Here is a 23885-nt window from a genome sequence, read left to right as displayed (position 1 = left end):
TTATTACTACCCTATTTTATTTTAATTTATTCTAGGAAGAACTTGAAATGAAACTGATGCACTTGTTGTCATCTGAAATACTTGAAACATGTCCAAGAAACTCTGGAAAGCTTATTATTGTCTTACGTCTTCTTCAATATTTGAGGCAAACTAAGGAACGTGTGGTGTTTGTATCATACTATACACAGGTATATTTAATTTCCTCATAACATAATTGTTACCTTCTACCATTGTTGAAAATCAGGTGTTTCATGAGTATGTAAATAAGAGCACGAGGAATAGCACAATATGTACAGTTTGTTGTATCGGTAAGTTACAGTAGATAAGTAAACTAAAAGAGTCATTGACCATAAGTTTGATGTGACCACACCGTTGCCTTACTAGAGGTTGTATTGGAAGTAATGCGTTCCATATTCTTCCTTTTAGAAGAAAGCAAGTTATGTAACATCAAGTTCACATTGAATCCAAACTGAATTTTTTACCTACTGAAAGCGTTTTCAAATGTGAAACTCTTGTTAACTATGGAATAAAAAACTAGGAACAATGATGGACTGAAGCATTTATCCCCCCTATGGGTGGGTCTCTATTAACCTGAGGTCTGAGTGACCTGTCCTTTCTTTTTGACCTTCCCCAACCTATCCCTCTCTCCTCCCTGATGAAGGAATTATTAGTTTCAAAAGCTAGGTGTTTTTATGTCTTTCTGTTGACATTATTGCATTTTCCACTTTCTAAAAGTATGAACTGGTCAGCAAATTCATATCGTGAATTCGTAAGTTTTCTTGTTTGAGTTTTCCTCTAATTTATGTTATTAAGTTGCATTATTGTACTATAGATTTCATTATGACCAGGTGAATATTTAGTATCAAGAGGGTAGATTACTCTGAAAACTTGTTTTGGATACATAGGATGAATTTGAATTTCATCAGATGTGCTTTGGTAGGCTTTTCTTGGTCTTTGTACGCTATCTAGTACTCAAACCAAGATTGTCTGCTACTGACAGTAAAAAACTGTTAAATGTGCCTGCAATTTTGGTGCTTTCTTTGATCAGTTCATTATCTACCTTCAAATAAATTCCTTCTCTTACCTGATTTGCTTTTGCAGTCTCATTTTTACTATGTTTCAGATAATTTGTATCATGTTGCTAAAGTAGCTTATTTTTCTTGAAAATATGACCCCTCTTCTTTTTTTTTTTTTACAAAAGTCTGCCAAATGCTGTTCGGGAGTTGTCATGTGAATTCATTTTTGATCCACCATGAGGTGGTGTGCCACCCATCTTGGACAAAACTTTATTATATGCAATTCTACATGCAAAATGTAATCAAAATATTGTTTTGAAGTCTTTAAAATCGTGGCAATTTCATGAATTTTCACACACTGATCTTCCGAGATCATATTGTGCACATTTTAATTTGATATTGGTTGTGTTTGCAATTTTCATACATCATTCACACAGATTACGTTGAACACTTTCACAGCCTTGTTTACAATTGGCAGTCCAATTCTTTGTGGTGGAAATTGGAGGAGGAAAATCATCATACATATTTATGAACCTAGCATGAATTTTGTGTGGTGTCAAACCTTGTTTTGCAGGAAGTCACTGCACAGTACTAGATTCTAAGCATTCACACACTGTACGACGTTATACTGCTGCCTAAATTCAACTACTGAACATAATGCCATGAAATTTCACCTGAGGATGTTGAAAGTTGTACCAAACACCGTGATGGGGAGGGTGGGGGTCTGGGGGCAGTGTGACTGTCCTTGGAGGATTTCTGCCGGGTTATTACCTCCTACCAGTGCTGTCCGGTATGTCTTGAGAAACAATGTGAAGATGGCCCTGAAATTTAAAATCTTGCATGATCTTGGACAATGCTATTGTGAAAGTTTTTACCAGCCTTTAAGACTGATACTGAATTGAGTATTAATTGGAACCATTGTCATTTGGTCATGCCATTTGGATACAATACATTTTGAAAACCGATGAATATTAGTTGCGCCAAATTGCAAATTGTCGGTTATGATTGTGCATGGAAGGTCTTCAGGTGCAACATTTTTTATTAGGGCCTCAATTAACTTTTCATTAACAAAATGATTTCTGTTATTTGTATCTATAATTGAAGTTTCATGATATTAGGGATAAACCCCATGAATTGAATATGAAAGTGCTCCAACATTTTGTGCACCACAGTGCAAATGACTGAGGAGATTTCACCTGCCAAGTTACATGTCATGGACATGACTTTTACCAGGTGTTAGACTTCAGTGTTGATATTTAATCAGTATGCACACTGCCTAACAAGGGCATTCATTTATGTTAGCCACCAGTGGCTGTGATAGAGCAGCACCAAGACATGTCTACACAGGCATCGAGAGATGACAGCATTATGGTGCCTGTTGTGTGTTTTTAGTAATGAAATACCAGCGACCAGTGCTAGTCTGTGCTGGAGGGTGATATAATTTTGTGAGACGTCATTGACCATAGTGGTTAAATGCTCAGGCTACCTGCAGTTGAATTAATCAGTTCTCCAGCTTAGGAGGGATACTCTAGTCGAGTATGTGCCACAGTGTCACATGTAATAAGAAAATCATTTAGGGGATGCATGACCTTTCTGTCCTACTGGAAACATATAATTCCTTAAGTGTTGAATTGGGATTGGCCCCAATAGCAAGATGAGAGAGAAAATCAACATTTCACTGTTGGTATAATGATTTAAGATAGATCTCACAATTGCACTAATGAGCCAAAACATTATGACCACTGCCCAATGCGAGATTGATTACTGCCACGTGGCATGATATGGTAAGGAAAGAATGTAAGTGGAGACAAATAGGGAATCATTCTGTCAATATTGCGGGCTGCAAATGGGGAAATACACTGACATAGCTGACTTTGATAGATAGCGTATTGCTATGGCCTGGTGCTCGGAAATGAGCTTCATGGTGATGACAAAACTGGTCAGCTAGTACTGTGCTACTGTCATGAAAATATACAGAAAATGGTTCAGGAACAGTGGAACAGGTGACAAAGTCTTGGATGTCCATGCCTCATCAAAGTACATGGAGATTGAACTCTTGCCCTCTCTGTAAAACAGGATAGGCAGCAATACGTGCAGATCTGATGACACTGTACAGTGCTGGTGCTGGCACAAGTATTTCAGACCACGCCGTTCAACACACATTGTTCCATATGGGGCTCTGCGGCAGGTGATACCTATATTTTCTCATGTTGACCCAGTGACATCATTCATTACGATTGCAGTTGGCAAGGGTCATTGAGATTGCATTGTGTGTCAATGGAAATGTGTGCCTGATGGGAGGGATATGTTTTTTGTTCACCAAGTCAATGACAGTGTCCAGATCTGTCATCATTCAGGTGAATGGCTGCTCGAAAAATGCCCCTTGCCATGGATGCAGACTGATGGGGACAGTATTATGCTATTGGAGACATTCAGTTGGGCTTCCATGTGACCTGAGGTGATAATCAAAGGCACCAAGACAGCTTTGGTTTACATGAATGTACTGTGGGCCACCTGCATTTCTTAATGTGTGAAGTCTTCCCTGACGGTGGTGGCACTTCGACAAGGATAAGTATCTGTGTCACAAGGCCAGAATTGTTTTACATTGGTTTGAAGAGCACAATAGTGAATGTACAGTGATGTAATGCCAATACGTTCACCTGATCTTAATCTGGTGGAACACATTTGGAATTCTATCAGGCACCAGCTCCATGACTACCAACCACTGACCTGTAATTTTTCAGAATTTGGTGATCAGTGCATAGACATCTGGTGCCACATATCTTTAGAAACTTATCAAGGGCTTATCAAACCTGTATCCTGCAAAATAACCTTTGTGTTGCATTCCAAAGGTGGGCCAACGCGCTATTAAGGAGATGATCATAATGTTTCCGTTCCTCAGTGTACATATTCCGCAATGTTAATTGAGTACTGCTGGGTGCCCAAGAGCTAAATGAGTTAAAACAAAGAAATACAAAATAAATTAAATCCAACAGTATGTAATAACTAAGTAATGAAGTCACTTTAAGAAAATACTTCTCAATTTGAGGAAAAAGTACCTGCCAAATAACAAAGGAAATAAATAAAGGTATAACTTGGTTGCTGTTGCTGTGAAATGATGCCCTAAGTGTTGTGCTCACGTATAGGGGCAAAGTTATTTACAAATTATCAAAATAGCGATCCTTGTATTCTGCTTGAAACAGAAATACTTCCCCAAAATTTCTAATAAGCAGTGTGATACAGTTTGAAACACTTTTGCACAATGGTGATAAGATCAGTCATAGCAAAATTTTATTTGCACTCGCAAAAATTCTCACTGCATTTTGTGTGGAGAATGTTAAAGTAGGATTAGAACTCAGTGACAGGTTTCCTCTTTGTCTTCATCAGATCTGCAAGAGTTCTATGCAGGTGATGTATCACATAAAAATGTTGTTGTTGTTGTTGTCGTCTTCAGTCCAGAGACTGGTTTGATGCAGCCCTCCATGCTTCTCTATCCTGTGCAAGCCTTTTCATCTCCAAGCAACTACTGCAACCTACATCCTTCTGAATCGTCTTAGTGTATTGATCTCTTGGTCTTCCTCTATGATTTTACCCTCCAAGCTGCCCTCCAGTACTAAATTTGTGATCCCTTGATGTCTCAGAACATGTGCTACCAACTGATCCCTCCTTTTGGTCAAGTTCTGCCACAAATTCCTTTCTCCCCAATTCTATTCAGTACATCCTCATTAGTTCTGTGATCTACCAATCTAATCTTCAACATTCTTCTGTAGTGCCACATTTCGAAACCATCTATTCTCTTCTTGTCTAAACTATTTATCGTCCATGTTTCACTTCCACACATGGCTACACTCCATACAAATACTTTCAGAAAAAAACTTCATGACTCTTAAAACTATACTCAATGTCAAAAATATTTCTCTTCTTCAGAAACGATTTCCTCGCCATAGCCATTCTACATTTTATATCCACTCTACTTTGACCATCATCAGTTATTTTGTTTCCCAAATACCAAAACTCATTTACTACTTTAAGTGTCTCATTTGATAATGTAATTCCCTCAGCATCACCTGATTTAATTCAACTACATCCCATTATCCTCGTTTTGCTTTTGTTGTTCATCTTGTATGGCTTCTTTCAAGACACTGTCCATTTTGTTCAACTGCTCTTCCAGGTCCTTCGCTGTCTCTGACAGAATTACAATGTCATTGGCAAATCTCAAAGTTTTTATTTCTTCTCCATGGATGTTAATTCCTGCTCCAAACTTTTCTTTTGTTTCCTTTACTGCTTGCTCAATATACAAATTGAATAACATTGGGGATAGGCTACAAACCTGTCTCACTCTCTTCCCAACCACTGCTTCCCTTTCATGCCCTTCTATTCTTATAACTGCCATCTGGCTTATGTACAAATTGTAAACAGCCTTTCGGTGCCTGTATTTGACCCCTGCCATTTTCAGAATTTGAAAGAGAGGATTCCAGTGAACATTGTCAAAAGCTTTCTCTAAATGTACTAATGCTGGAGACGTAGGTTTGCCTTTCCTTAATCCATCTTCTAGTATAAGTCATAGGTTCAGTATTGCCTCACGTGTTCCAACATTTCTACGGAATCCAAACTAATCTTCCCTACGGTCAGCTTCTACCAGATTTCCATTTGTCTGCGAATAATTCGTGTTAGTATTTTGCAGCCGTGGCCTATTAAACTGATAGTTTGGTAATTTTCACACCTGTCTACACCTGTTTTCTTAGGGATTGGAATTATTATATTCTTCTTGAAGTTTGATGGTATTTTGCCTGTCTCATACATCTTGCTCACCAGATGGTAGAGTTTTGCCAGGGCTGGCTTTCCCCAGGCTATCAGTAGTTCTAATGGAGTGTTGTCTACTCCCGAGGCCTTGTTTCGATTTAGGTCCTTCAGTGCTCTGTCAAATTCTTCATGCAGTATCATACCTCCTATTTCCTCTTCATTTACGTCCTCTTCCATTTCCATAATATTGCCATCAAGTACATCGCCCTTGTACAGACCCTCTATATACTCCTTTCACCTTTCTGATTTCTTTTCTTTGCTTAGAACTGGTTTTCTGTCTGAGCTCTTGATATTCATGCAAGTGGATCTATTTTCTCCAAAGGTCTCTTTAATTTTCCTCTAGACAGTATCTGTCTTACCCATAGTGATATATGCCTCTACATCCTTAAATGTGTCCTCTAGCCATCTCTGCTTAGCCATGTTGCACTTCCTGTCGATCTCATTTTTGAGACGTTTGTATTCCTTTTTGACTGCTTCATTTACTACATTCTTATATTTTCTCTTTTCATTAATTAAATTCAATATCTCTTCTGTTACCCAAGGATTTCTACTAGCCCTTATCTTTTTACCTACTTGATCCTTTGCTGCTTCACTATTTCATTTCTCAAAGCTACCCATTCTTCTTCTGCTGTATTTCTTTCCCCGTTTTTGTCAATTGACCCCTAATGCTCTCCTTGAAACTCTCTACAACCTCTAGTTCTTTCAGTTTATCCAAGTCCTATCTTCTTAAATTCCAGCCATTTTACAGTTTCTTCAGTTTTAATCTACAGTTCATAACTAACAGATTGTGGTCAGAGTCCACATCTGCCCTTGGAAGTGTCTTACAATTTAAAATGTGGTTCCTAAATCTCTGTGTTACCATTATATACTCTATCTGAAACCTCCCAGTGTCTCCAGGCCTCTTCCATGTATACAACCTTCTTTCATGATTCTTAAACCAGGTGTTAGCTACGATTAAGTTATGCTCTGTGCAAAATTCTACTAGGCGGCTTCCTCTTTCATTCCTTACTCCCATCCCATATCCACCTATTACTTTTCCTTCTCTTCCTTTTCCTACTATCGAATTCCAGTCCCCCATGACTATTAAATTTTTGTCTCCCTTCACTGTCTGAATAATTTATTATTTCATCATACATTTCTTCAATCTCTTCGTCATCTGCGGGGCTAGTTGGCATATAAACTTGTACTACTGTAGTAGGTGTGGGCTTTGTGTCTGTCTTGGCTACAATAATATGTTCACTGTGCTGTTCGTAGTAGCTTACCCACGCTCCTGCTATTTTATTCATTATTAAACCTACTCCTGCATTACCCCTGTTTGATTTTGTATTTATAACCCTGTATTCACCTGACCAGAATTCTTGTCCCTCTTCCCACTGAACTTCACTAATTCCCTCTATATCTGACTTTAACCTATCCATTTCCCTTTTTAAATTTTCTAACCTACCCGCCCGATTAAGGGATCTGACTTTCCATGCTCTGATCTGTAGAGAGCTAATTTTCTTTCTCCTGATAATGATGTCCTCATGAGTAGTCCCGGAGATCTGAATGGTGGCTATTTTACCTCTGGAATATTTTACCGCAGTGAATGCCACCATCATTTAACCATACAGTAAAGCTGCATACCCTCGGGAAAAATTATGGATGTAGTTTCCCCTTCCTTTCAGCCATTCACAGAACCAGCATCTATGTAAGTTACCAAAATAATTTTGTTTTTCAGTAATTATTTGAAAAAAAAGCTGTCCTGTTTTGCACTATCAGATTTTTTAAATTGTTACAATTGTTTGTAATTTTATGGTAAAGATAGCTGAGATAAAGTGCTAAAAGATCTGATATGTGTCTACTGCTGACAAAGGCCTTAGTGGCCAAAAGCTTTAATTATGTGAATCTTTTTGTTGTGCCTATTGTGACTCAGCATCTCTGCTATATGGTGAATAGCAACTTTCCTTCTCTGGTATTGTTACATTCCATTCTGGATTTTCCATTGTTTGAAAAAATATTTTGTCATTCAAGAAACAAATGTACCTTTTTTTATAATGAACTTTCATATGTAACACATACAAAACCCTGATAGCTGTATAATTTGCCTTTTTTATTGAAAATCTGCTGAAAAGCAAAAATCAGTTATGACATCTTTTTTGCATGAATAAACTTTATTTTTGCTTAGTTATCATAAAACTGAAAATCAATATAGTGAATTAAAAAAAGTGAAAAGGTTGACCAAACTATTTAAATCATTACTTATGACAGTTAAGAGTTAATTAAAACATACTTATATTTCATACAACAAATCTGTTCCTAATCTAACACATTAAGTCCCAAAATATAACATTCAGAGAATCTGAGCTTGCAGTTTGCTCATAAAAAAATTAGATGATAATGCAACAATACCTATTCCTGCTTCATAAATGGTTACATCCACGTATTTATATATTTATTTATTTTTATACAAACATATAAATTATATTGGCTCTTGGTAAAGCATTAAGAAAAACAAAGAAAGTATAAATTATCCTGTAATTTGACACCAACTTACTCTAATGTTGCTCTCAAAAGAGGATGAACATCTTACTAAATGTCAGCTCTTAATATTACTTATTACAGAAATTATTTAATATCTTCTGTCAAGTGCTTTTACCTACGAGTACAATGAGTTACAATATTAATAACCCCTGCATTTCGTTTCGTGCTTCATTTTTAATCCACAATTGTTGTCTCTCTGGTTACACTGCCTGACTTCAGGCTCAATAATTAGATTGCATTATCATCAGCTTTTCTTGTTTCCTGAGAATATTTTGTATTAAAAATGAACAGACAATACAACTGTGTTAGTATTTATTCTTAATTGCCACTTTGCTACACGTAAAGGTCTTATACCTGCTGCAAAACCGAGCGAGGTGGCGTAGTGGTTAGCACGCTGGACTCGCACTCGGGAGGACGACGGTTCAATCCCGCGTCCGACCATCCTGATTTAGGTTTTCCGTGATTTCCCTAAATTGCTCCAGGCAAATGCCAGGATGGTTCCTTTGAAAGGGCATGGCCAACTTCCTTCCCTAATCCGATGAGACCGATGACCTCGCTGTTTGGTCTCTTCCCCCAAAAACAATCCAATCCAATCCTGCTGCAAAAGATAATTCTTTGTAATTGACACACTTTTGACAACTGACCAGCACTTATATATCATTAATTAGGAACCACAACAAAACAAACATGCAAGACAACCAGATGTGAAAAGAACAATATCTTCCAAACCTTATATTTTAATGCTTGTTGCCTTTTTTCCTGACTCTTAAGTGGATCAACTCATGGTTGTATCATGTTACAGACATTAGATCTAATGGCACAGCTGTGTGAAAACTATGGCTACAAATATTGTCGATTGGATGGATCTACAGCTTGTAGTCAGCGTCAAACAGTTGTTGACAATTTCAATAGCCCATCTTCAAAATACTGTGAGTACTTAAAATTAATTTTTTGTCTTTGCTGTTTCCATGTTACTAATCTTCAACGGAAGGGTTTGCATACTTCTAAATAGAACATCAAAACTTGTAGTTTTGCATTGATAGTTTCAGTATGGTAACCCAACCCCAATTTGTTACAATTACTTTAATTTTATTGAATCTCTTTCTCTGTCTTTATAAAAAAAAGAATTTAGATCTGTAAATCACTAACTCAGTGTTCATTTAACAATTCCAGAGAGCAAAAGGTAACAGTAATTATGTATACTAACTTTAATGATTGATAATATCAAACATCATCCATTATGTATCTAGTAGTTGGGATAAATTAACGAATAAATGAACATTGTGTTGAATGTGTACAAATGTTATATGGTAAATATCTTTTGGAAACAAATAATCATAGAGTTCTTCTAAATACTCATGTTAGACCCCTAGGAAGAAACCTGACACATGAAAATGTGGAAATATTAGTAATGAACTATTGTAGCATTCACAGACAAATGCCAGACTTTGAAGAATCTGCGCAAGTCAACAGGATTCATTTAATATTAGGTATTGAATGTTGGCTAAAATGCAAAATTGAGAGCATGGGACAACCTTATGCTTATCAAATTAGTTTCTTAGTTATTAATTAATGTGATGCTTTTTTGTAGTATAAAATCAGCTTAAATCATCTGTGGTGTAGATTAGAGCTACCTGCGGCACCAAAACTGCAGGAGTGACTACCAAAATATGATTAAAACTTACAAGGACAACACCTGACAATTGGATTTTTGTAATTTTTTTTGTTTATATGGTATGTGAAGTTAACAACTGAAATACCAATGGCCAAAAGCAGTTTGATGCAGTTCTTAAAAATTATTGAGAAAATTGAATTTGAAGTTTTCCAAGGAGCCATAATTCACTAAAATTAAGATAGTCTTCAAGACGGGCGACGTGGCTCACCCAGTAGTATTGAACAGTGGTAATCAAGTAACCAGTGGAATGATAGTTTGAATCTCAGTGTGGTCTTTCTTTCCCATTCAAATACCTCTTGTTGTTGTTCTTCTTGTTGTTCTTCTTCTTCTTGTTGTTGTTCTTCTTCTTGTTGTTGTTGTTCTTCTTCTTCTCCTTCTCCTTCTTCTTCTCCTTCTTCTCCTCATGACATTAAAATCCTGAGTGGGTTTTAGTCTCATCAACAAGTTTCCTCCATTCTGCCCTCTCCGGCGTAGTTCTCCACCATCCTCAGATTCAGAGAGATTTTATATAAGCACCGATAAATCCACATTCCTGCTTCCTATCGCAGTTAGTTTTCACTGTGGCAATGTGGCATTCCTTGTTGAATTATACACAATAATAGATTTTTTACAAGGCAGGTGTATCAACCCTGCGCTGAACTCCCAACATGGAGGACCCGACTTTCATTTCGGTGTTGGCTCTCCTAGAGTGGTAGACAACTTAGCCTATAGAGTCCCCCCTACCTTGTGATGTGGGACGCACTTCGTTTGGCTCCACAGTTGAGACCACTCCGGTTACCACCAGCACAGCTCTCAACCTCATCGAAGTATGAAAACCCTCCTGCCCTGCACTGAAGGTGCCTACAGTAAGGTGGTGTCCCCTAGATCATTTAAATATAAAATTCATCAGATATATGCTAATCAACACGTATTTAATAGTCTATTGTAATGAAAACTGCACATCTTCTTGTGTCTAGTTACACCATCCAACATAAAATTCCGTTCACATTGCAAATGTAAATTGTTAATTACCATAGTTTATAAAAGATTTTTAATAAAGTTGTAATTTTTAAAATTTAAATGCTCTCCTACAAATTATTTATTGTGAAGAATGTATATTTGGAATGCATGCAATATGTAATTAGAAACAAAAAGATTTCCATTTTGACAATGAGTGATGATTAATAAGTGTTAATTAACATATATTTGATGAATTTTATATGTAAATATAGATTTAAGTGTCAGGAAGTCATTTCTGAAAGTATTTGTATGGAGTGTAGCCATGTATGGAAGTGAAACATGGACGGTAAATAGTTTGGACAAGAAGAGAATAGAAGCTTTCGAAATGTGGTGCTACAGAAGAATGCTGAAGATTAGATGGGTAGATCACATAACTAATGAGGAGGTACTGAATAGGATTGGGGAGAAGAGGAGTTTGTGGCACAACTTGACCAGAAGAAGGGATCGGTTGGTAGGACATGTTCTGAGGCATCAAGGGATCACCAATTTAGTATTGGAGGGCAGCGTGGAGGGTAAAAATCGTAGGGGGAGACCAAGAGATGAATACACTAAGCAGATTCAGAAGGATGTAGGTTGCAGTAGGTACTGGGAGATGAAGAAGCTTGCACAGGATAGAGTAGCATGGAGAGCTGCATCAAACCAGTCTCAGGACTGAAGACCACAACAACAACAACAACATATGTAAATGATGTGGGTATTTTAATTGAATTAAAAAAATAATGGTGTGGGTTCCTGTTGTCATGTTCTAGTTCATGAACCACGGGCAACGTATGAGTGGCCAAGTAAGTGGTCCCGACAGTCGGGATACCAGTTACTTTGGAATAAGGCAGGGCATCTCGGACATATTCTGAGTCGTGGTCACCTTTGTGCTCATATGGCAAAGACTACCAAATACACCGGTTAGTCCCTCAACCGTTAGGGGTAAAACTCAATGGGACCCGGGGCAAGTAAGGCTAGCAACCTGCTTACCTGGTACTATAAATATGATGCTGGCAACAATCAGAGCAAAATGCCTCGGACCTTTGGAGGTGACGGAGTCCCACCTCTAATTGACAAACCACGGACTCCTAAGATACGACTCGGCAAACGAATGGTAACAAGATGGGGAGCTATTAATATCAATGGGGGCTACTCTGGGAAGAAGGTAGAGCTGACAGAAGCTGCAAGTAAGATGGGGTTGGACGTTTTAGCTGTTAGTGACATTCGGATAAGGGGTGAGAAAGAAGAGGAAGTGGGAGAATACAAGGTCTACCTGTCAGGAGTCAAAGCAGGAATAGCACAATGGGGTGTAGGGCTTTACATCAGGAAAGAAATGGAACCCAATGTAGTTGCAATAAGGTATGTAAACGAACGACTGATGTGGATAGATTTGACAGTGTCTAGCAAGAAAATTAGGATTGTGTCAGTATATTTGCATTGTGAAGGGACAGATCAAGATAAGATAGATAGTTTTTATGATGCACTCAGTGATATAGTTGTTAGAGTAAAGGAAGGACAGTGTTCTGCTCATGGGTGATTTTAATGCCAGGATTGGAAATCGAACAGAAGGGTATGAAAAGGTTATGGGTAAATTTCGAGAGGATATGGAGGCCAACAGGTACGGGAAACAACTCTTGGATTTCTGTGCCAGTATGGGCTTAGTAATCACAAACTCCTTTTTTAAACATAAGAACATTCACCGGTATACTTGGGAAGGCATGGGAACCAGATCTGTCATTGACTATATAATAACAGATCAGGAATTCAGGAAGGCTGTGAGGGACACACGTGTATTCAGGGGTTTCTTTGATGACACTGATCACTATTTAATCTGCAGTGAAATTGGTATTGTGAGGCCGAAAGTGCAGAAGGTCAGGTCCATGTGTAGGGGAATAAGAGTGGAGAAACTTCAGGATAAGGAAATCAGACACAAGTACATAACAGTGATCTCAGAAAGGTACCAGTTAGTTGAATGTAGTCAATTGCAGTCATTGGAAAAGGAATGGACAAGGAACAGGGACACAGTACTAGAAGTGGCTGAAGAATGTCTTGGAACAGTAGTGTGTAAGGGTAGGATGAAGCAAACAGCTTGGTGGAATGACACAGTCAAGGCAGCCTGTAAAAGGAAAAAGAAGGCATATCAAAAATGGCTACATACTAGAACTCAGGTAGACAGAGAAAGTTATGTTGAAGAAAGAAACAAAGCCAAACAGATAATTGCAGCATCCAAGAAGAAATCTTGGGAAGACTTCAGAAACAGGTTGGAGACTTTAGGTCAAGCTGCTGGAAAACCATTCTGAAGTGTAATTAGCAGTCTTCGAAAGGGAGGTAAGAAGGAAATGACAAGTTTTTGGGCAGGTCAGGAAAACTGCTGGTGAATCCTGTTGATGCCTTGGGCAGATGGAGGGAATATTTTGAAGAGTTGCTCAATGTAGGTGAAAATATGATCAGTAATGTTTCAGATTTCGATGTACAATTGGATAGGAATGATGATGGAAATAGGATCACATTTGAGGAAGTGGAGAAAATGGTCAATAGATTGCAGTGCAATAAAGCGGCTGGGGTGGATGAAATTAAGTCAGAACTCATCAAATACAGTGGAATGTCAGGTCTTAAATGGCTACACAGGATAATTGAAATGGCGTGGGAGTCGGGACAGGTTCCATCAGACTGGAAGAAAGCAGTAAGCACACCAATCTTTAAACATGGAAACAGAAAAGATTGTAACAACTACAGAGGTATCTCTTTAATCAGCATAGTGGGTAAAATCTTCTCAGGTATTGTTGAAAGTAAAGTGCGAGTATTAGTTTAGGACCAATTTGATGAAAATCATTGTGGGTTTAGGCCTCTTAGAGGTTGTCCGGAACAGATCTTTAGCTTACGGCAAATAATTGAGAAGTGTTATGAGTGGAACAGGGAATTGTATCTATGTTTTATAGATCTAGAAAAGGCATACGACCGGGTTCCAAGGAGGAAGTTATTGTCTGTTCGACGAGATTATGGAATAGGAGGCAAACTTTTGCAATTATTTAAAGGTCTTTACATGGATAGTCAGGCAGCAGTGAGAGTTGACGGCAAATTGAGTCCATGGTTCAGAGTAGTTTCAGGGGTAAGACAAGGCTGCAACCTGTCTCCACTGTTGTTCATATTATTTATGGATCATATGTTGAAAATAATAGACTGGCTTGGTGGGATTAAGATATGTGAACACAAAATAAGTAGTCTTGCATATGCGGATGACTTAGTTGTGATGGCAGATTCGATTGAAAGTTTGCAAAGTAATATTTCATAGCTAGATCAGAAATGTATGAAGATTAGCATCTCCAAAACGAAAGTAATGTCAGTGGGAAAGAGAGATATAAACGGATTGAGTGCCAAATAGGAGGAACAAAGTTAGAACAGGTGGAGGGTTTCAAATACTTAGGATGCATATTCTCACAGGATGGCAACATAGTGAAAGAACTGGAAGCGAGGTGTAGCACCGCTAATGCAGTGAGTGCTCAGCTACGATCTACTCTGTTCTGCAAGAAGGAAGTCAGTACCAAGACTAAGTTATCTGTGCACCGTTAAATCTTTTGACCAACTTTGTTCTATGGGAGCGAAAGCTGGATGGGTTCAGGTTACCTTATCAATAAGGTTGAGGTTACGGATATGAAAGTAGCTAGGATGATTGCAGGTACTAGTAGATGGGAACAATGGCAGGAGGGTGTCCACAATGAGGAAATCAAAGAAAAACTGGGAATGAACTCTATAGATGTAGCAGTCAGGGCTAGCAGGCTTAGATGGTGGGATCATGTTACACGCATGGGAGAAGCAAGGTTACCAAAGAGACTCATGGGTTCAGCAGTAGAGGGTAGGAGGAGTCGGGGCAGACCAAGGAGAAGGTACCTGGATTTGGTTAAGAATGATTTTGAAGTAATAGGCTTAACATCAGAAGAGGCACCAATGTTAGCACTGAATAGGGGATCATGGAGGAATTTTATAAGGGGGCTATGCTCCGGACTGAATGCTGAAAGGCATAATCAGTCTTAGATGATGATGATGATGATGATGATGATGATGATGATGATGATAAAAAAATAAAATATAAAGAAAAAGACAATAGCAAGATTCAAACCAGTGACACATTGATTCACAATTATCAGTCTCCAGCATCTCGAAAACTATCTTAATTTTAGTGAATTAAAATTCCTCGGAAATTTTCAATGTGAAATAGCTTTGGGTGACTGATATTTCATTTCTGAACTTAGGTACCATCAACATAAAAAAAATTACAAAAATCTGACTGCTAGGTGGTCTCCTTGTTAGATTTGAATCCTCACATTATTTACCATTCATTGACAGAAGTAACAAAGAACTGCAGATAAACATTGATTTATTAGTATGTTTATCTGCCAGCCATGATATAACAATTGGAGAACATTTTTAACATCCAGCAATTATGTGGATGTAGTAATAGGAAGTTCAAATGTAAATGGTTTATAGATTAAACACAACAACTCACCAAACATTGGAAATGTTGAGTCATCAGAAGACACACAAACAAGACAGAACTTTGCAAACTTTCAGACGAATCCTTTTTTGAGCCATAGAGTATATTACGATACTGCAGTTTGTCTCCCCCCTCCAGTGCAGCCCTCTTATTTCTGTTATCTCCATCCGTGCAAAGGAAATGTCATTAGCACTGTACCATTTTTGTTTCTTTAGTTATCACTAATACAAAATTGGTTTTGTCCAGTTCTGCCAGTACTTTATTTGTGATTTTAAATGTGGCTTTCCTGGCAGTGAGTAATTTAAGAAATAAAGAAAATAATTTACCGATTAGTTGATGTGCTAAGTCACACACCCATGTGAATGCTCCCTCACATCGTATGTGCTACTCGCAGCCACAGTATCATTAAGCCAGTGAGCAATGCTCATGGAGCTAGTTAAGAAGCCAAATGAATGAATTAGAATTTGTTTTCATTTTGTGATTTAAAGTCTACCATTAATCCTCACAGTGCTGGGGGGGAGGATTGGCAGTACTTTGTGTCCACCTTTTGTAATCTAGTCAGGTACATTATATTTAAAATTTTGAAAAAATACATACTATTTTTGGTGTAGTCTCTTACCAGATTCCTAAAACGTTTAAATCTTTTGGTTAAATTTAATCCACAAATTTAAGTCTCAATAGTACATTTGACTTTTCACAATGAATGTCATATTCGACAAAATAATATAATTGAATAGATAAAAAAATCTACTCACCAAGCAGTGGCAGAACACACACATAGAAGAAGATTATAATTAGGCAAGCTTTCGGAGCCAGTGTCTCCTTCTTCAGGCTGAAAGGTTGAAGGGGAAGGAAGTGGGGCAAAGTAAAAGGTCTAGGAGAAGGGTAGCTTTCAGGAAAGTCAGACAGAACCGCAGGTCAGTGGAGACTTACCAGACGGGATGTGTGTGTTCTGCTGCCACTTCGTGAGTATATTTTTTATCTATCCAATTATATAACTTTGTCAAAAATTGATGGAATGCCTTATACAAGATTTCTAAGTTCAGGGTCCTGCTAATTCATCGATACCTCCTTAAGAAGTGGGATATGAGTAAAAATCAACAATAATTAATGAAATTTGCCTACTTAGTAGTGCATGTCACTGAAAGTGTGTTGGTATTTCTAAGAGTGTGCTAAATGATATCTTCGAGTTCTGGACCCTACTTACACATTAGTACCTCATTCCAGTCTATAGTTAATACGAGCCAACAACAGTTAACATTTTTTTGCATGAAGACACTCCTTGGTAATACTTGTTATTGAAAATACATTGGTACTGAGACTACGGCACAAATTGCCTACCTTCTTAATCAGTTGTGTAAAAAAGGTGTCCCACTACCCAGCGTAATGCAATTTAGAAGGGAAATGCTGGGGTTTTTCTGTTGAGAGTAGATTGCGGTGACTCAAAGTTTCTTTGTTAGTTTCCTTTCTTTCTTAGCTTTATGTCTTCAAAATTGCAATTGCAAAAGAATTTGAAGTCGTGGATCATGACCCCATGATGTCCCTGGAAGGAGGCCATTTTTGACAATGTGATGATGATGTCAAGAACAGCAAGACCATCAGAGCACTTGGGGCCAAAGTAATTGGAACAGAAACAACCTCACTCTGTAACAGAAAGCTAAATGAGTAATATGCTAGGTTTCAAGCACTATCTGCCTCTATTGGCATAGCTAGCTGGCAGGTTGGCCCTTCACAAATGCGACAAATAAAACAATAAATTGACCAAACTTGTAAATTCCCTAACTTGCGTAAACATTATAAATTCTTGCAAGACTTGTTAATGCTTGATTTTAAAAATTGTTAAAGACATAAACAGTTATTTTTGTAATACTAATGAAACAACACGTTTATAATTCTCTATTTGGTGATGCCACATGAAGTTAAAACATTTACAGTCAATAATGCTTGGCTGGCTTGTATATTAAGTGAACTCTTTGATAGGTGAACTGAACGTACCAGTTTAGCTGTGAAGGGCATTACAGTTCACTGGGTTGGGTCACACACCACAGGTTAGCTACACACACATGTACTAACAAACCCCAAGTTAGCGGTGATCATTTCTAGCGTGGACAGGTTGGTGGTCACTAATTCAGCTACACATAAACTAATGCCCATATAGATCACTCTTTGAATTTATCTAGTCCTGATGTCTGTAATGTCAGTTAAACTAATGCAGTAGCCCCTATGAGATGTCATTACTTATAACAAATGGATGCTAACCAATTCTTCAACTGGAACTAGCCAGAGCTTAATATAGATCTTAGTTCTTGGCACGGGATAGCCCCTCATCACTAGGCAAGGAGTAGCCAAATTAACAGAAGGTAGCCCCAGCATATGGCAGTAGATGACCAGAGGCAGGGAAGTAAGCCTAATTTATCATTGACTTTGCTAATCATAGATTAAGACGCATATGCCTGGTAAGGCGATGAACACAGTGATCGTGCAATAACAGCATACACAGTAACAACAACAGGCCAACTGCAATGCTCCACTTGCAGTTATAGTTGATTATAGGGGACTAGTATGTGTACTAAATCCAACTGAAACCACTAATACAAGCTTACCTCAGTTATGTACAATGAAACAATTGAGCAAACCTGGTGCTGATCAGTGAAACATACTAGGTATATCAAAAGTGCAAGCATTCCAGGAATACAAGGTTGAACAGTGAAATAATAAAGGTTCATAGTGCAGATGAGTTGGAAAAACAAACCTGTAATGTTTGGATACAGCATTATTACTGTACTGTCGCTTAAATATCTGGATGTATCATTGCAAAGCTAAATGAAATGAAATGAATGTATGAGGACTTGTGCTAGGGAAGAGAAATTGTTGACTTTGGTTTATTGGGAGAAACTAGTGCGACCCATTCTTGAACACTGCTCGAGTGTTTGGGATCTGTGCAGGTCAGATTAAAGGAGGACATTGAAGCAGTTCAGAGGCAGGCTGTTAGATTTGTTACTGGTAGATTCAGATCAAACATGTTACGGAGATGCTTCAGGAACTCAAATGGAAATCCCTGGAGGGAAGATAACATTTTTTTTTTTGATGAACACTGTTCAGTAAATTTAGAGAATCAGCCTTTGAAGCTGACTGCCAAATGATTCTATTGCCAGCAACCTACATTGTGCGTAAGGACCACAAGGATAAGATACAAGAAGTTAGGGCTCGTATGGAGGTATGTAGATAGTCTTTTTTCCCAAGCTCTGTTTGCGAGTGGAACAGGAAACGAAATGACTAATAGTGGTACAGGGTATCCTCCACTATGCACCTTATGGTGGCGCTTGCAGAGTATCTATTTAGATGTAGATGTAGAGGTAGAACTTGTAAATGTAGGTGTATGTGTAGAACTCAGTTCACCTGGATTCTATTTCTGACACAGCTCATATTATTGGTGCATACAAACAAGGTAGCTTGAGCATGAGATTATTTAACCTTAAAGAGGCCACCAAGTAGCGAGCTAACATCCCAGAGATGTTCGGGCTCACATGCGGTTCGTCTTCATCGAAATGTCTTGGCTCAAATTCATCTAGAGGTTGAACCGCACAAGTTGCATTACATGCCTAAATTAGTCACTTGTGACCCTTTGGTTAAATTGTCTGGCTGATGACAAGTTTGCAAAATACAGAGTTAACATAACATATAACAACAGTAATAATAATATCAGGAACTAAATTAACAACCCATAAATGACGTAGGCCACACAGTTGCGATTTGGTTAGAATAATGTTTATTCAGAAAGAAAACTAATAGCGAAAATAGTCGTATTTAGAGTTACTGTTACGCTCGAGGGCATATCCATTTGACACAGTTCGATCATTCACAGTCTCATCACGAAATACAAATTACGTATGTGAAAAGGTGGAGTTCACACCAGGTGCACAGCTGCTCACCGCTCAGAGAATAAGTCCTGTGATACCCCACAACGCAAAATTTTCTAAGTCGTTTCACTTCCTAGCTGCCTAAGACCGACCGACCATCTGCTTTCATGTCTGCATGCGAACTGTGCTCTTTGCCGAACTGTCTGCAGCCAAACTGTCCATTTTCACAACTGCACCAGCACTTCCTCTGCCTGTCCGCGGCTGTGTTTCCCGCCTGCCGAATATCCTCTCTCAACTGACTAGGGCAGTTCCCTTTCCTGAAGCCATCCATCTGATTGGCTACAGCTTATTCTACATCATTTTACATCTCAACATATTTAAATAATCAAAGCTTGAGCACTTTCACATTCTAAATAAAGTAAGAATAATATCCATTACATAATAAACGTTAAATTCTTTTACATAAAACCTATACAATTTCCTTCTTAGCTTTGAATGCCATGGCCAGTAGCCTTGCACCAATGTGCTTTCTGGTAAATAAATAAAGAACAAAAGTAACTATTATGCACTAAACTTTATAACAAATATTCTATTACCTAATGATTCAGTATGGTGTCGTGCTGTCATCGTTCAATGTGTTTTGTGTGAAGGAAATGATGATCTGATGCTTAACTGTAAATACTGATGATTAAATTTACTATATCTTTTAAACAAATAAAGTTGCAGAGTTGATATTTACAGTGTTTGTCATTTTAATGATGAACTTCTATATGAAATGTCGATCGTTAAGATCGACCAAAGTGTTCAGATTTTATCATTCAGGTGTTTGTTACAAAACTTGTTAATTTCACTTTAACAGTAAATCCTAAACTATTATAGATATGATCAATATTCAAGTTTTATTGTGATCACCATGAAAATTTATGGAGTGTGGCAGATTAAAATTACTGTGTCTTGATTCCCTGCAATATTACAGAATTAAATAGTTTTCATGAATGTTTCCCTTTATGGCTGATCTTAGGTCCGCCATATTTAACACTGTTATGTCTCCTTGGCCACAAACGGTTTCTTTTGGGTTTCCCTGTGACGTAGTTTCTCGTCTGTCTCACTCGCACACTACAGCACTTAGGCATCAATAGATAATAGACACCAGTGAGTTTTCTCATCTCGTGGTGAATCTGCGCCCTTTGTGGCATGTGGTCCTGGACGACAGGATTCGTTTCACAATTCCTGTAAGCTGACTCTTTCGGCCATATATTTAAATGAGAGCACAGTGCTCGTTAATTCACACACCTCCACTTCATAAGTTGTTGGAATGCCATATATGTTATGAAGTAGCTCCCAAATTTATAAGACACAAATTCATAATACAATAACATAAATATCCTAAGAGCCAGATCAATAGTGTAATTATTTTTAGTGGTGTTGTTGCAGCATGCTTTAAATTTTAAGGAACTTATATCTAACATAAATTATGAATTGCAGCCTTTTAATTAAATTCCAAATAAAACTATACATTTATCAAAATCGACCGTCTATTGAAATGCCGCAGAAATATCAGCACCACTGTGCCCACTTTCACAGAACCTTTTTGTCACAACAAAGTCTCCAGCGGCACTTCACAGGTTCGGAGGTGAGTATGATGCCGAAATTCTGTAGGGCTCTGCATTCCGTCGCCAACGTTTTTCGGGAACAAATCTGTTGACATTCGAATCAGGTGTAGCTACTAGAAAACAATCACTTTCTGAAACCACCCAGGACCTGCACTGAATACTTCCCCCAATGGAATTGATACAAACAGATCCCAACTACACAGTAAAGATTTAATTTACAGTGTTTGTAAGATGCTCGTAAATTCTTCACTGATTCTGACACATTATTCAAGTCCCACTAGAGACATGCATCACGTTACAGATTCCCTGTCGACTTCACTGGCAAATTAATATTTTCTTTTAATTTAAATAACTCCCTTACATTCAACACTAACAACAAATATGAACAAATCTCCCCTTTGTTTAATTCTGTTTAGTGAAGCTGCATACACAAATCGTAACTCCATACAACAATAAATTATTCCCCCAAAATATTCTCAGAGAAGTAGATAAACATACATCTGTCTTCCTAGGTAAGCATTATTAATTTTCATTTTCCAAATTTCTCCGACCTTCATGCACCCAAATTGGCGTGACCATAACTTATAATTTGGAAATTACAACTAACATAAAACCATCCAAAAACTTGAGTCTAACTCATACATTCACATAAATAAATCCCTTGTATACCCCCAAAAACCTAAATTACATACATACTGTGCACTGATTTTTGACTTGGTATCATTCACCAAATAATTGAGTTCTCCGACCTCCTCGCACCCAAATGTGCGTCTAAACTATCTGTTTATGATTGCACAGGCCTTGTGCCAAAAAAAATTCTTATGTGATGAAACAACAAGCAAGCTACAATATATCCTGAAATAAAACATTGCAAATTACCCCTCCAAATAATCATATAATCTAAACACAGATACACATATTTATTAACCTACTTTCCCCTCCTAATTGGTTTGCTTAAACTGCCAACTGCTGTTTTAATTTTTACACTATTTGCAGGTAGTAATACTAATTTCTTATTCTTTACCCTATGTACAAAACCTTTGGACACTGCCGACACATTACTTCCAGAATCGAGCAGCATGTCTACTTTCTCATCATTTACTTTAATTTCAATGATAGGCTGTACATTAATCATTTCTTTTCCCTCTAAACACAGTTCCCTCAATAAATCATTCTCTTTGTCTTGTCCCTTCTCTTCCATCTCTAGAGTACACATATCCTGCGATCCACCCCTCAATTTCATACTCGTCCCAAAATAATTCATTAAATGCTTCTTTCACCCCAATTTCATTTTCTGTTTCCCCCTAGACCTCTCGCTGTCTTAAACTTCTCTTGAGTCCACAAATGAGGGAATAACAATTGTAATGTTCTACCACACCATTGCCAATCAGTTACAGTAAAATCACATTCCTCCTTAAGATACCATTTGTCCATATATCACTTTCTATATTAGAATCAAACTCACTGTGTTATCCCTACATCATCATTATCATGAATAAAGCGTTACTTTTTACTTCCACGTCATTACACAACAGCACTTTCAGCAGCCGCTGATACGTCATACAACTCTTTACATAAAACCTTCTTTACCTCCATCAACAAATCACCAATATAAGAACCGTTCATAGTTTCAGCATCCTCTGCTGTTACATCACATAAATTGTAGCTACAGGGTTGTGCAATATCAGAATCAACAGTACCATTAAATTCCACTGTGTTTTGATTTAAACCTGAGCATAATACCTTTTCCTCTCCTACCCGCTCCTGTGCGACATTAATTTCAGATCTCACATCATATTCAGATCCACATTCATTCTCAAACAAACATTCAAGATCCATAGATTCTTCCAGACTTTTGGGTTCACCTCCATTAGTAGAAAGATATGCACAGATCCTTCCACTGAAGTATCAATACCAGCAGCTTCAACTTTTGTAACTTCAGCACATAAAACATCATTACTACCTTCCTTCAAAAATAATTCACCAGTATCCACCGACACACACACAAATTCATCAACAGCTGACGAGACTAATGCTACGCCGTCCTTATTAACCTCCTTAACAACATTTGCTGTCACAATATCACCTGAAACATCATCACCTTTATCACTATAATCATTACCGCTGGTTAGTACCTCTTTAGAATTTTCTATACCATCTAACTCCACCAAATTCAGCTCTACCACAGCCTCCTTTTGGCACATAGAATCTGTCATTGTATTAACATTCACACACTCTTTTGTCTCACATTCATAAAACTAATCATTTAGCCCTAAATCGTCATCATCGCCTTTATCATTATCTTTAGTTATCTTAGGATTACACCTTTTGTGTACAGTCTAATTTGAAAATTTACCTATTTGATTCTCATCTCTTACTAATTTCAGTTCAATATTCTGTTACCTTTCTGCTGATTTATGAACACCTATCACATTCTCATTTACTCGCGTCCTATTCATCGCCGGTTTATTTTGACATCTCCGGACCTCAGATGCGGCGAAACTTAGTTTCCCAATCTCCCATTATGCTGGTTCATTTCACCAGGTGCTGGTCCCTCAAATCTGAGTTCTTGGGTCTGTCCCTGTCACGAAAGTATCCATCCCCATTACCCCTTTGAAATTTATCATTGGATGTGTTCCTGTTGCCGTTTCCCTTATCAGAACTACTGTTTGCATTACGTTGATAACTTCCTGGATGTCTTTCATCTTAGTTACATGGACTGTAGTTATGATTTCCATGAAAACTATTTGCCTGCTTACTTTGCGGTTTAAATTTCAGTGCCCGTTCTAATTTTTCTACAAAGTCCAAAAATTTTTCTTATTGAGTTGCTAGGACTGTGCACTAGATCCCACTGCAAATTTTCCAGTAACCGCCTTTTCAGTGTCATAATTTCAGTAAGCCCTCCAAATGGATGTTTCACATGCATTA

General features: G+C 37.8%; 1 protein-coding gene across 6 annotated transcripts in view; it reads left to right on the top strand.

Annotated features, from left to right (window-relative positions):
• Nucleotides 1–23885, top strand: part of LOC126253094 (DNA repair and recombination protein RAD54B-like) — a 357224-nt gene that overhangs the window by 226441 nt on the left and 106898 nt on the right. For all 6 annotated transcript variants that reach the window (XR_007545901.1, XR_007545900.1, XM_049954200.1 and 3 more), the window contains 2 exons: nt 36–188; nt 9142–9268. Coding sequence is in view for 4 of the 6 variants with exons in the window: in XM_049954200.1 (XP_049810157.1) it covers nt 36–188; nt 9142–9268 (280 nt within the window). In the remaining 2 variants the exon portion in view is untranslated. The remainder of the gene's footprint in view (nt 1–35; nt 189–9141; nt 9269–23885) is intronic.

This window comes from Schistocerca nitens, chromosome 4 (assembly GCF_023898315.1).
Source record: "Schistocerca nitens isolate TAMUIC-IGC-003100 chromosome 4, iqSchNite1.1, whole genome shotgun sequence".
Classification (NCBI taxonomy): Eukaryota; Metazoa; Arthropoda; class Insecta; order Orthoptera; family Acrididae; genus Schistocerca; species Schistocerca nitens.
The sequence above is the reverse complement of the archived record's forward strand: the minus strand, read 5'-3'. Positions and strand labels throughout refer to the sequence as shown.